This window comes from Eucyclogobius newberryi, unplaced genomic scaffold (genome assembly GCF_026437365.1).
Source record: "Eucyclogobius newberryi isolate DKJ021-1_F unplaced genomic scaffold, fEucNew1.0.hap1 SCAF_6, whole genome shotgun sequence".
Lineage (NCBI taxonomy): Eukaryota > Metazoa > Chordata > Actinopteri > Gobiiformes > Gobiidae > Eucyclogobius > Eucyclogobius newberryi.
In genome coordinates, this window is record NW_027316278.1 from 17,533,418 (window position 1) to 17,548,077 (window position 14,660).

General features: G+C 38.9%; 2 protein-coding genes across 3 annotated transcripts; both read left to right on the forward strand.

The window, feature by feature from the left end:
- The first annotated feature begins 469 nt into the window (after nt 1–469).
- On the forward strand, nt 470–5,947 carry stc1 (stanniocalcin 1). Of its 2 annotated transcripts, none has more exons than XM_072433454.1 (4): nt 470–785; nt 1,821–1,963; nt 2,046–2,257; nt 2,673–5,947. In XM_072433454.1, exons 1-4 carry the CDS (start codon nt 671–673, stop codon nt 2,968–2,970), a joined length of 768 nt encoding a protein of 255 aa, XP_072289555.1. In that variant the 5' UTR covers nt 470–670; the 3' UTR covers nt 2,971–5,947. The 2 variants fall into 2 exon arrangements, with proteins under 2 accessions (XP_072289555.1, XP_072289554.1); XM_072433453.1 differs by having other exon boundaries at nt 501–785; nt 1,824–1,963.
- Nucleotides 5,948–10,517: 4,570 nt separating this feature from the next.
- Nucleotides 10,518–11,712, forward strand: nkx2.7 (NK2 transcription factor related 7). The gene is made up of 2 exons (XM_072433866.1): nt 10,518–10,749; nt 11,159–11,712. Exons 1-2 carry the CDS (start codon nt 10,518–10,520, stop codon nt 11,710–11,712), a joined length of 786 nt encoding a protein of 261 aa, XP_072289967.1.
- The last annotated feature ends 2,948 nt before the right edge of the window (nt 11,713–14,660 follow it).

Below are 14,660 nucleotides of genomic sequence, written 5' to 3' on the forward strand. Positions count from 1 at the left end.
GACAGCTCTCTGGAAAAAACACTTCACCACTGCAAGGGAACAGCCAAAGATAGTAGACAATAGTTCTTTGGTTACAACAAGGCATTAAAGCATAATTATTGGCAAATAACACACACACACACACACACACCCAAACACGCGCACACACACACACACACACACACACACACACACACACACTGAGGTTGGAGCTGAATAGCATGCCAGGATTAATATGACTTTAATGTATGTTGTGGTATACAGACTCAATGGTTGATTTCACATTATCATTGAAATAGCATTAGATGCTACTTTAGATGCAACTTTAAGTAAATGTCCCCCACAAACTGTGCTACATTTTCTTTAAGTTATTTATCATCAATTAGTCAGAGCAAGGACGGCAAACACGTTCCCAAATGCGGCTTTGTGATTGGTCCACGGCAAAACTCGTAACATGCAGCGCTTCCATATAAACCCGGGCAGCCTTGTGACCGCTGCTATCTGTCATGCAAGTCAAAGGATAGTGAGGAGTCCAGTGAAAGACCCTGTAGCCTTCAGTAAATTGGTGCTGTACTCGCTCTCTTCAAGCTCTTTGGAGCGCTGTTGTTCTGTTACGCACGAAGCAAGAGGCACGTCTTCACGCTTACTTCTGACATTCACGTTTACTTCTGTCATCTGTCTTGAGAAGACGATGTCTTTGAGATCCGGACTTCTTCTCCTGATGGTACTGATTGCATCTGCCTATGAACTGGATCAAAACGAGTCCTTTTCGCCCAGGAGAGCCCGCTTTTCTGCTAATAGCCCTTGTAAGTACCGTGGCATCTGTCGGCTGAGCTCAGAGAGTGAAGTGATCGATTTGCTTTTAAACTGCACATCTCATCTTATTCGTATAGCCTACTCCTTAGAAAATATAAATGCATATTTGGTTTAGACCGATTTCCTATGTAAATGTGCGCTATGTTGAGCAGCCGGCGTCCTGCCGGCAACAGATGACACCTGAGGTGCAGACTGCTCGCTCAAAATGTGGTTTTGTATTGCTCATTTTAGACAGCTGGGAGGTTTAGTATGGCTATAGACTACCTACAGCTCCCATCCTACAGAAACAAAATTAAGTTTCAACTGTGTTTATTTTTCAACGAACAAACATGTTAGTATGATCATAAAAATTATCACAAAAGCCTATTTTAACGGGTGAAAAAGTGACATAGACTTCTGATTGCATGAGGTTGTTCTGATATAACTCACTCAAAGACAGATGCCTTCTTTATATATGTTGTGTTCTGCAATAACTGCTTTATCATCATAGGATTTGCAGTTTCCTAAATGTAATTTTAAGAATACTGTTCTAACACAAGAAATATTTAAAAGTTAAATCCCTCCACATTACCAGGGGATATGCTGCTTACCAGATGCATCCTACCAGAGTACAGGAGTATGTTGTGTCTATTATTGTGTGATTATTTTGCAAATTATAATAAATAAGCTTATTTGGCAAATCATAATAATGTAATAAATGATATAAGTGTCTTTGATCTGTGCTTGACATGTTGAGGTGGTTCAATGAAGATGAGTGACATACAGTGTCAATTAACAATAACAATATGCACTAAGTTGGTCAAGTGTCACTGTGCCACAATGTGCATGTATAGTATAAGCCTACATGTATGTGGCATACATTTGTCAGTACTTTGCATTTCTGCTGTTGATTATTCCACTAAATATAGGCCACTGCCACAGGAGTAGAATGCCTTCGTCTTTGTGTTTTTTTGTCTGAAGTCAGTGGTGTAGTGTGCAGTGATTCCGGTGTTGGCTCGTGCTGATGGTTTGCTCTATGCCCACAGCAGATGTGGCGCGCTGTCTTAACAGTGCCCTACAGGTTGGCTGTGGCGCCTTCGCCTGCCTGGAGAACTCTACATGTGACACAGATGGCATGCATGACATCTGCAAGTCCTTCCTGTACAGTGCTGCTAAATTTGACACTCAGGTATGCTCACGTACCATTTTGTAATGTTTAATGAGCCCTGTTGTCGATGCAAACCGTGTGAAGCATTGCCATTGTCTCACAGGGAAAGGCATTTGTGAAAGAGAGCCTTAAGTGCATTGCCAATGGCATCACCTCGAAGGCATTCCCCACCATCCGCCGCTGCTCCACCTTCCAAAGAATGATCTGGGATGTCCAGGAGGAATGCTACAGCAAGCTGGACATCTGCACTGTGGCCCGCTCAAACCCTGACGCCATTGGCGAAGTGGCCCAGCTGCCAAGTCACTTTCCTAATAGGTAGGATTAATCCACTACAGCAGGAATGTTAATGGCAGCTCAACATGCTTGAGCCATTGAAAAACACTCTTTATAGAAGGTGTAAAAATATAGGGTTGTACAAAAACCTTGATTATACTGATTTATTTGTTGGAAAAAACAATAGATTACTAAATTAGTTTTGATTTATGGTTTGGGCTTCCATATTTGGATTTACAGAAAACAACTAAACAGGTATATCAGGTTTGGATTTGCCACTGTATTATTTGCGTCATGGGTGTGGATACAATGGGATTGAAGAGGAACGCCCAGGAATGGTAACAGTCTAACAAGCATCAAATATGAACAAATCCACAGAGACAAGCTGTATGAAGTTTCTCTTTTGTGTGGTGACTGTGTGGGTTAAGCTATGACCCCATGTGCTGTTGTGTTTCAGGTTTTATGGAAAGCTCCTCCAGACCCTGATGGATTGTGATGAGGACACAGTGGACGGCATCAGGACCAGCATGGTGGCGCGTCTGGGCCCAGAGATGAGCATGCTTATTCAGCTGCTGCAGAGCAAGCCCTGTCCATCCACTGCTGTGGCCGCAGCTGCCGCCATCCCCACTGGAGTGGAGGGCCGTAGGAGCTGGCGGTGGGCCATTGGTCCCCATATGTACAAGTTCCAACCTAATCTGCGGAACAGAGACTCTGCCAATCACTATGGCAAAAAACGGTCAGTGGGTGACTCCTAACTTCACTCAGAAGAACTCCCTCCTGCGCAACCATCAACAAGCTCCTCTTTCCTGGAGCAGCCAAACCCATCCTCTGCTAGTCTGGAAGTTTCTTGAATATGCATCACTAGGTAATGCCCATAAAAAGATCAGATTTTGATAGTTGTGATCTTGTATACCCCACCCAAATCTGTCCACCTCAGTTAGTGTTAAACATGTGGCTGTTCAAGTTGTGCTAATGCCTAGTTTTCATTCTTGAAATAACAGCCAAATATGTTGATATTTTCATGTGTTTAAAGTGAAGAACATGATGATTTGGACTTTTGTCCATGAAAAAACATTTTATTAGCATTTTATTATTTATTGATAGTATCTCAACTTAGTGTTAGGTTGATCTAATATTTCAGTGATGCGTCCTGTCAAATTGTGAGCATGTGGAAAGGATTTTCATGTCATTTTGACAATAACTTAATACTTCTAGACTAAATGTACTGTAAATTATATAATCTTAGACAGCCATTGGTAGCCCTCTAGAAGAGTGCGGTCTGTATGTTTGATGATAACCTTTTTAGGGGCTGCTTTAACTGACCAAAAACTCCGAACTGCCCTAAATGCTATTCATGTAATACCAAAATCATTAATAGCTATAGCACTTACAAATGTCTGTTTATTCTGATGCTAGTAGCCATGGTCATGCGTTACAAATCAAAAAACTGCACACATTGATAGACTGAGGCATGGTCAAAGCTATGCATCAGAAAATGTCAATTTTGATGTTTATCCAGGCACTTGTAATGCATAAGACTGTTGAGCTCTTTGCATAATATGTTCGTTGTACTGAAACGATTTGTTTATTGCAGTTGTGTTTGTGCAGTAGCTTGTTAGCATGTTCACCTGTGGGAATAGAGCAGCCATTTCCTGGGACTGTTGACCATCACTCTCTGTGGTGAAGCACATACACATTAAGATAAGGAATGACTATTTTAAAAGCCTTGTTAGGATTATATTTATTTTCTTACTATATTATTTAATGCTTGTTGTTGATTCATTTGGTTTACAGATGCCAAAAATAAGAGCTGACTTTCTGGTGACTGAATGGGACCCATGTCATGACTCTGTGCTGGCCATAGGGGAACACGAATGGTCATTCAAGTCAGTGATCTACTTACAAGATCATAGCTAAACAAAATCCTACTTACTTACACTTATCGAAAAGCAACAGGTCAGATGCCAGGACTGAATCTTTGCAATGCGCACAGCCTCATCAGTAAATGGTCACACAACGCAAACACCAGCATCAGTATTATATTTAGTTACATTACAGTTTTGAAGCACTTTAGTCAGTGAAAATAAGCATTATTCAAAATCAATAATTTTTGTTAATGTGGGTTTAAAAGCAGGTCTCAGGAGAGCTTTGTGCCAGTACAAAAACTTGCAAGTAAGTGCTCAAAAGGAAGAGAGGAGATATTGAAATGGAAAGAAGAATGAAAACTTAATCTTCAACATTTGAGACAATCATTAGAAAATGGTAAAGTCACAGGACTGGTTCTGATGCTGGTGTTTATTTGACACGTTTGGCTTTTGGGGTTTGCCTTCAGCTATTTATCTGATGTGATGCTGCACAAAGAATGCTATACTGATGGTTGGAGTCAGTTCATTTTAAATACTACGTAAAAGAGCCTGAAACCGACCTTCTGAGAAAGTAAGCTCACTTATTGACATGTTATGGCCAGAAAATTGAAAGGACATTTTCTCTCTCAGTGTCTATGGCAATGGGTCTTTAAGCTATGTTAAGAATTACAAACTATGCAATAATCGCACATACAAGGATCACAGTGACACAGAAATGAATTGTTGCTTTTTTGACATGGATGTTTCTCATATAGCATGAAAGCATTTATTTTTCTTCTGATTATCCTAAATGTTTCTTTTTGGCTTTGCTTCATTTGGGTGTATGAAAAGTGACAGCTTTGGAAGGGTTTGAAGCATGAGCTTCAGTGACACTGTTCTGTATTTAGCTTATATTTTTTGTCAAATATGCACTTTGCATCTTAACCACTATATAGGGCATTGATTCATGGAGTGCATGTGCAATTAAAGCCTTTTTTTAATTTGGCAGTGAATGGAAATCCATTAGTATATGTTGCATTCTGAAGGGCCATGGCTGATTGATACAAGTTTGTATGGGATAGTTCATGGGACACTCCTATAGGCCATTAGCTGCTGCTAAGTGTTACTTCTGTATGGTGTTTTATGGATGTCCTGCTGCTGTGGCCACACAGCAAACTCAGAAACCAGTCCACACCATGCTTTGAAACATTTAATGTATACTCATGTTTTGTTTTTGTTTTTTTCTATATGCATTCCTTGTGACAAACATATTTTGGCTAGGGCAAATCGACTGTTTCTCCGCTAAGTCCACTGTAAAAAATTCTCAGAGAATGTATTTGTAAATGAATGTCTGTCTAGGATAAAAGCATGCCCAGATTTATTGAACATGAAGGAAATTAGCAAAAATACACAAAACAACACAAACTTGAACAAAGAGTTGGCTTTGCTTCTGGTGTAGATTTGTGGTACAGGATTGGTAAATTGCCCCCCATAGTGACTTTGGTGAAAGCAGTTAACTAAGATACTGAAGACTGACAAACACTTCTGGCACATATGGTACTCTCTCCTCTCAAGACTTGAAATAGATAAATGTTGTCCTTAAACTAAATCAAAGCTTCAGTGACTAGTAAAGTTTATTTTGTATTCATATGAATATATATAAATCTATATATTATAAGTGACAGTTATTTTATTATGAAGCTTTTCGGGAGACCACAGATGTTCCTGATACAGATGCTATGTAACGCATGATTGATCCTTGTGAATAACTTGCACTTTAATATATGCCCATAGACATATATACCCATACTGTGTATATGTTGGGGTTTTCTCTGTACTGAAAAAGTCATGTGTCTTTTGCTGAACTGAAATAAAATATTTATCTGAACATTTTTATGATTCGTATGTACTTAAAATTAAAGTAAATTAAAGCATTGGTCAGTCAGTACTTTCTGGCACAGAAAGTACAACTTGTTAGCTCTGATATTGATACTAAGTACCAAATGAATATCTGGCAGATACAGGAGCATTGAATGAAAATTAATTCATTAATTAAAACACAAGAATGTAGCTTGTGACAAAACTGATCCAACGGTGTAATGTAACTGTTATTTATACTTTATACTAAAAATACTTTGAATGGATAAAAGCTCCAACATTATGAGCCATTTTTGGCACAGAGCCATCATTCAACAATGGTTTTATCAATTATTTTTCAAGAGTCTGATATAAGTAGTGGACCCCCTCTCTACAAGCAGCACCATCTACCCGAGAGATGACATGTCACATTATCATCGCCAATTTACAGCCTCAACAAGGACATTCAGGATGCCAGCTGTACTTATATCTTGGAACCGATACCTTTGATACTTCCCTTACATAAACATGAAAAGTTCAAATTTGATCTCTCGTGTCATTTTCTTGGGTGACACTGACTAAAAGAAAAGAAAAAGAAAAATCTTCTAAAACTATAACAAACACATTTGCAAATTATAAATGTGCCACTAATTTCTTGATGAATTCTTCCACCTATTGGGACATTCTCATGCACACCCTGGTTACATCACAGACTCAATGTTATGTGGGAATGACACATTCTGCAGGAGTCAGACCCTAAAAATGAGAGATGGAGGCCAGCCAACAGCACCTTCAAATAAAAATGAACTTTGTGCTAAACTTGAGCATAAGGAGCTAAAACTGCAGAGCGACTGTGTGCTGGGAGAGCCTGAGGAAAAGAGGAGGCCGAACGCAAGAGGCTCTATAGACGCCAATCTCAGTCAGAAGAAGATATAATTTCATGCCTATTTAGAGACAAGTCCTGAAGGGCTTTTTCATTCTCTGCACCACACTGCCATCATAGTGGATAGGTGATGCAGCTTCTGTCCTCACACACATCCACTTATCAGTGGAGGATGTAGTCAGAGCTGTAATCTTTCAGCACAGTCAGTCAGCTTTCTGCGTCTTCTCTGTCTTCACTGCCCCCTTGCATATGTCACGTGTCAGCGATGCTCTGGGTAACTTTTCAAAGCAATTCACTGCCTTTGACACAGAGAAACATCTTGTTGCCAGGAAACATAGAAGCACATTTTTGACCGTGCCTCTTCACACAGTTGGACTGAGAGTATGGCAACCCTGACAATGAGAAAACCATTGTACAGTTGCAATCCACACCCTCTGCTTGATGGGTTAAGTCACTGTTGCCACAGACAGGGCCAATCATGAGCTACAGCAGATGATTTGTTTTGTAAAAACTACAAATCAGCCTAAAACGAAACATACAAATGCTTTAAGGTCTCGCTATATCATTGAAGAAATTGTATGGGAGACAGCCAGGACATAATAGATTCTGCATTCACATGTACAATGGGACAAATGAATAATGCATTGTGGTTAGTGTGGTGCGGCTAAAGTCTTATATTAATTACGTCTTCCTCTTCTGAATAGAACTTGTGGCATATTCATCAGTGGTGTGACAAATTAGATGTGCAGTGAAATGGGGTATGAAGCACAGTGAGAGATTAGATCCATTTCTACCAGCATTCACTCTTCCCTCATTTCTGTGGAAAAATACCCAAGAATGGCTCAAGAAAATTAGAATAAAAAAATTGCCGAACAAAGTAGCATGACAGAGATTAAAACAGCAGGTTCTGGATCAACTAAAGAAGCCTGATTTGTCTTTAAATAAATTTCGTTCAGAATATATCCAGTCATCCCTGCATCTAACAGGCCATGGTACATATTATGCTCCACACAATGAGCCTGCTCTGGTGATTCCCACATTTGCACTCCAAGGACTTAATGTAAACAAAAACACACACTTAAGAAAATAGAATTTGTATATGCTAGCACACACGGAATAAACTGGAATAAATATAACAGAAATGTGCACAGAAAGGCTGGTAATAAAGAGGTGGAGTGAGTGAGAGCCAGTGATGCTCTTTGAGTTCCCATAGTGATGCAGAGACATCTAGTGGTGGCCCTATAAAAAAACAACGGGAAATTCAGTGTAATGGAGCCTGTTTTCTATTTTTAGGTTGATTAAACTCATAATACACCATTATAAAGTCAGGAAAGAACAGAATACATATAGACCCATTAAGAATAAACAACAGCATCAAAACAAGAACAAGATATGTTTCATTTTATTTTTTTTAACATTAGGTTAATCTTCATAATGACAAAGAAAAAAAAAAACATAAGTCTGCTGAGACTTTAATTGTCACTCTCAGTTTGATGTACATTTACAGTGTAGCCAAGGGCAGGGTCAGTTACATACTGTGATGTCCTTCTTTCTCCTCTTTCAGGAGCCATCACCCTTCTATTTTCATGCATGATGAATTAGGGGTATTTTGTGGCAAACTTAACTTAACAAGTGTCTTAAATTACAGCGAGGAAACAAATGGTGGAAGCATGCGGGAAAGGTTTTGACAATACATGCAGGAGTAAGTAAAATACACAAGCCATCGCCAAGAGCACTCTCTGAACACTGATGATGATGAAGTCATTTAGCCATCAAACAAGACACCCACAATCCCCCAAGGTGTCAAACAGTTTTCTGGGCCTCCATTTGCCCCTGCTTTTGAAGTTCAGGTTTCAGAGTCCATGACCGGACACTATCTGCTGTTTGTTTGACATAAATTGACAATAGGTGAGCATAGTGTTTTAAAGTTTGGATTCATGAATTTATCAAATGTTAATTCAAAATAAAGATATATGAATAAACATTTTTGCGGCATTTGCGACCACCAAACATAAAAATGAGGCAACCCCCATAATGTTTATAAAGCTAGATACATTCATTTGGAAGGTCAACAAATAATAATTTACATTCACCATTGCATTTGAAGGGTGTCAAGCCTTGTTTAAGACTATTGTATACATTTTAAATGTTTCCCTCATATCGTCTGGGGACCCCCATGAATCATTTTTCATCCAAGGGGGTCCCAACCCCAAGGTGAGAACCACTGGCTTAGATTATTGTAAAAACATTTTACAGAAAATGTAAAATGTTTCGATACATAACTTTTTAGATAAGGGGGGATATTTTGATAATTTGAGCTAAACACGGTTTCAAAATGGGTGACAGATTATATAAAATGTAAATTTTGAATTTTTGGAAGTCAATGGTAGTTATTTTACATTACATGAAAGTTGTGCAATATCTGCAATAATGTATAATCAGTGATTGAAAGAGAACTGATATTTGTAACAATTCACTCAATTACAATTACTGCTGCTAAAATTCTAGAGAAAGTAAAAAATGTGCATGAAACAAAATACTGAAAGCAATGGTTACTTTTAACACGGGTTTAGTATGCTTTTAGAGCAATCGTTTGCACAAAACTTGACTAAACATTTAAACTGAATTAAGTTGTTATAAAGTACAATCCGCAAATTCTTTGAGCTCTAGTCAATCAGAGCAGCTGATACAGTGATGTTTATGTGTTTGTAGGTTTAGAAAGGAGCGGTACCGCGCTGTCCTCATTCATAGTGATTTAAAATGTAACCTATGACAATTGCATGGTTAGAATTTTACTCACAATTAAAAACACATTTATAAATCTACTCCAAAAAATAAAATTACCCAAATAAATGTACTCATGTAACGTGAGTGTTCGTAATTAGTTAGACTTTCTGCTTATAATATCAGTAGCCTTTAGGCCTAATATGGGCAAAATGTAATTGTCAAATGATCTGCCCTAATCTTAAATCCACAGCTGTCAGACAGACAGAAGTCGGTGCTCTCAGGCCTATAGACCTTGGTGTGCGGAGTGGGCCTGGGACAGTCTGTGTCTGGCCTTGTTCCTGTGTGCGGACCCACGCGCGTCTCGGCCTCACTCATGCATTACCGCCTGGCGCCGCGGCCTCTCCACTTCCACAACATCAGGTGTAATGTTACTGTTTGTTGTGGCCTCTAACACTAATAATGAGTCTGGAAAACAATGTTGATGGTAAAGCTGTTCAACATCACCAAAGATCACTCAACCCCTGAGGTAGAGCGCGCTGGTTAAGTGGCTTATGGACTGACCAGACGCCTGTCCGGCTGGACATTAGAGGGATAAATGACTCGTCTTTGAAAATGTCAGTAGCCGACATAGTTATAGTTATACTGAGGGTGTACCTGTTCATATTGCAGAAAGTTTCTGCGTGTTTGAGTAAAACGTAGCCCAATCACTCTGATAAAAAAACATTTTAGTCCAAATGAGGACATAAGTTGATTTTGTTCAGTATGGACTGCGTGATAGCGTGCTGGGAGAGTGGATCTTGAAAGATGAGACGCTGTGCACTGGGTGTTGGCTCGTATTGTTGAAGGAGGGTGACAGACATCTTAACCCTGATCTCTAGTTGGACCCTCGATTCCACTCAAACCCTGACACCAGTCGTGAGTGAAGGACAGCACAGCACGCAGCATCTCACACAGAGTAAAGACGACACTGGTCATTTTTCCAGTGATTGGGATGTATTCAAGTCCAGCAATCTCGACACCTTTTTCCGTAAAGGATATTTTAAATTTACAGCAAGATTTTGAAAATGAGCTTCTGATGACAGACCAAGTCGTTCCAATAAACCGTCACGTGCATCGTTCCTCACCCAATTGTTTTTACGAGCTGCAGCCGAGGCCGTGTCCAATGGAGATGTATGAAAACACAACCTTCCACTCAATATCAGCGCAAGAGGACATGCAGAAATGTGGTAAGAAATGAAGAGCAAGGGGATTTCACTTGCCTTAATGTTTGTTTGTTTTTTCAAATACACTCATTAGTTGCCCATTTACACATAAGGTATAGCACTATACATAATTTGACACACAAGTATACGTTTGAGACGAGATGTGGAAGACAAAGCAAAAGGATACAAACGACATAGAGTGGAGGACATTAAACATGTAGCCTACTTGTAGAATATATATGTTACTTGTCTTTAATAGAAGTAATGTACTAAAAGGTATAGCAACATGTCAAATGTAGGATATACAATAGTTGTTTTCAGTCAACCAGTTAACGCGTAAGAAATATGGGGCTACCGAGTTTAAATTGAATGACTCATTTGGCCTTTCCACAGTCTGAACTTAAACTGATGACTCTTTTATGTTTGACAGATACAACTCCAACCCTGGACCATTCCCTGGACACTGAGCAGACGCTGAAGAGCAAAGGGCGCGCGCGCAGGAAAGCCCGCGTGCTCTTCTCCCAGGCGCAGGTGTCCGAGCTCGAGCGGCGCTTCAGGCAGCAGCGTTACCTGTCCGCTTCGGAGCGCGAGCAGCTGGCGCACGGGCTCAAACTCACGTCCACGCAAGTCAAAATATGGTTCCAGAACCGGAGGTACAAATGCAAGCGCCAGCGCCAGGACCAGTCACTAGAGCTCGCGGGATTCTCCGGCGCACCGAGGAGGGTTGCGGTGCCGGTGCTCGTGAGGGACGGGAAGCTGTGCAGCGATGGACCCGCGGCATTTAACATGGCCCTGGGACATTATAACTCATTGGTGCATTATGGGAACGGCAGCTTTTACGGTTACGCTTACCACGGTGTGCCACAGTGTTCAGGCGCTCTGTCGGTGCCGGGCCCCGGGATGCACGGACAGATCTCAGAGACGGTGAACGTCGAAGGGCCCATCAGCAGCCAGAGACACTTTCACAGCTTAAGAGGATGGTGATGCCGCTCATATCTGACGTTTATGACATTTTTTGACTTCATATAGTGGTGTATTTTTCACGCTTTAAAAAAAATACAATTAAAGGACAAGGTTAACAATGTATGACTGTTGCAATTGTGCAATCTTAAAGGTGAACTTTATAGACAAAATAGACCTACTTTGTGACAGAAATGTAATGGCACATTTTACACAGTTACAATATGTCCATGAAGAAACCTATCGTTTACATTTTAAGTTTTAATTTTTTTTTTATCATTGTTATTTTTTACTTTTACTAGTCTATTAGGCCTACTTTCAGATAGCCTACCACTTCCAGACATAAAAACAAACACAAATTTATAGTAATAATAATAATAATAATAATAATAATAATAATAATATAATAACAAGATGGTATAAAATTAAAACAAAAATCCTCATTTTCACTTTAGGACAGTTGCTCTGTGTAATGCGCCATTCCACTGCAGTTAGTGGGGGAAAACATGTCCTATGACCGAGATCTGGTGGTAATGCAGAAAAAAAATACGTTGCAGAAGCTTTAATAATAATATGGTCGATTAAACAACAACACAACACATTTGCCAGTGATGCCGTGTTTATCCGGGACAGCCATCAAACAGCGTTAATGGACAGTAAAGACAGCTCCAGCAAACCAGCTCATTATTGTCCCATTCACTAATCCTCTGATAAGGCTGAGAGGCTCGCTCTGTCCCAACTTTGCTTAGTAAACAAACCAGCAGACTGAGTGGCTCTCTAACTTTTTCACTTTGCCTTTCAATCAAACAGATGTCAAGACCCATCCAACCCGTCAATCACAAATAATCCAGAGACACATCTGAAAACCAGTGGAAGAAGTGCTCCATTTTGTTGCTACGGATAAGGAGCAAAAAAATACTCAAGTAAAAGCGAAAGTATGGACTGAAAAAAAATAAAAATAAGTAAAAGTATTGAAGTTTAAACTACTTTTAGAGTAAAACGTATTTGAGGACTATTAACGCGGCAAAAGTAGTGATCTTAATTTAAAAAATAAAAAATCGGACTTTTGTTCTGCAGAAACAACATAATTTATATGTATTTTTTTTAGCAGTTTGCATTTTTTTATCCTTGCTTTAGAAACTATGATGGTGGTAAAAATAACCCCTCATCTCAGGTATAAAAGAAACAACTTTTGACTTTTGATCCCGTTTTTTAAAAAATGGAGTAGAAAGTACAGATACAAGCTCTCAGAACTATGAAAGTAAAGGTAAAAAGTATCCACAGTAAAATGTGAAAGTAAAAAAGTAAAATAAAAGATACCTCAATTTTTTTCTAATGTACAGTACTTAACAATACCTTCTACACATGTCCCACCAGGCTCTCCGTGAGTAAATCTTTGTTGGATTTGTCTTTGAACATCTCCAGAAGCTGTTACAACATTATGAATAAGACTTGAGGCAGGCTGAGGAGTGTAATGTCCAGATAAGACACGGGACTGAAGCGACTCTTGAGAAAGACATGATGATGAGCCTCAGAATACGTCATCTGTCAGAATATGGTTTCAGAGTCATTGTAAATGACAGATTTACTAAATTACGCACATCCATGAAAGCCTTTTTATATTTTATTGTAAATGGATGATGTTATGTTCAACAAGATATCGCGTTAGGATTATATCATGTCAATATTTGGTCTAAAATCTTGTGTTTATGATGGACACTGATAGTTCATTCATTTTGTTGGGACATAAACTCTTCTACATGTCATGTGCTTGTAATAAATTAAGATTGTTTTAATGGTGCATTCATTAATTAGAGTACTTTTTATGATTAAACATGTTAAAAGTATGTCTCCATGTGTTATTCATTTTCTCCATATTTGAATAATGAGTTCATGTCAAATTGACTTTAAAATGTGACATCTTCTAAAAGAGGTACATATTTTTTCCTGTTTTAAGCTACTTACAATTACAATTCTGCTGTAATTCTTGAGCTTAGGTTTTACTTTTGTTCACATGAAAGATTTGTGAATGAAAAGTGGGCTCTTTGTTTACATCACAGCTGTGATACTGTGAAACTATTTTTACTGACAACAATCACAATATCGAACGAGACATGCACAGGTGTAAAACGTTGTGTAATAACCAAGTCAAAAGATGCTGCAAGATTGAAGTTTGGCAATCTTCTGAACAATCGCTTGTTGGACATTGTTATGACAGAGAAACAAGGGAGAATTGATAGCACCACAACTATTTCAGCAGCAACACAGAGAAAACATTACAGACACAAATCACATGCCGACAAATACCTTCCGACACTAAAATGTCAGAGCATTTACCACGACACGCCTAATGCCACACAAAGTAACTGTTTGTAAAAAGAGTGACGCATTGAAAATGAGAGTTTTGGATTGTTGATACTGAATGAATGTTGCAAAATAAATTGTAATGTCTTAAATATCTATCAATTAAGAGTTCAAATAGCAGTCAGTACAGTCACAGCCGGGAGAGCCGGATCAACATGATAATCTAAATGCTGTGTTGACAAGACAGCAGCTAATGTCTGAAAAGAGACGTCCAGGTATTTGAAAGAAAGGAGGGAGCTGGAGAACAAAAGAGTTATTTTCATATTACACTTATATAGTAAAAACACATTTAAAATCACAAACTCAAAAACATTGTTAAGAGTACAATCCCTAATAGCTATTGAAATTATGATTACATTCAAAAATAATTATCAATTCAAACCTTTCGGATAATTATGGTAAAATAGAGAGGGGACATAACAAAAACGAAACATAAATGTGGGCATTGTACCACATTCCTGAAGCCTTGTTAAAACATCATTTGAAAAACATTATTGGAGTGGAAAGAGTAAAATCAGATCAAATGAATGTGGATATTACATTTTTATTGTTTGGACAAATCCAATAATCAAAAGTACACTTGAGCTGCCAAAGTTCACCTCCTCCAC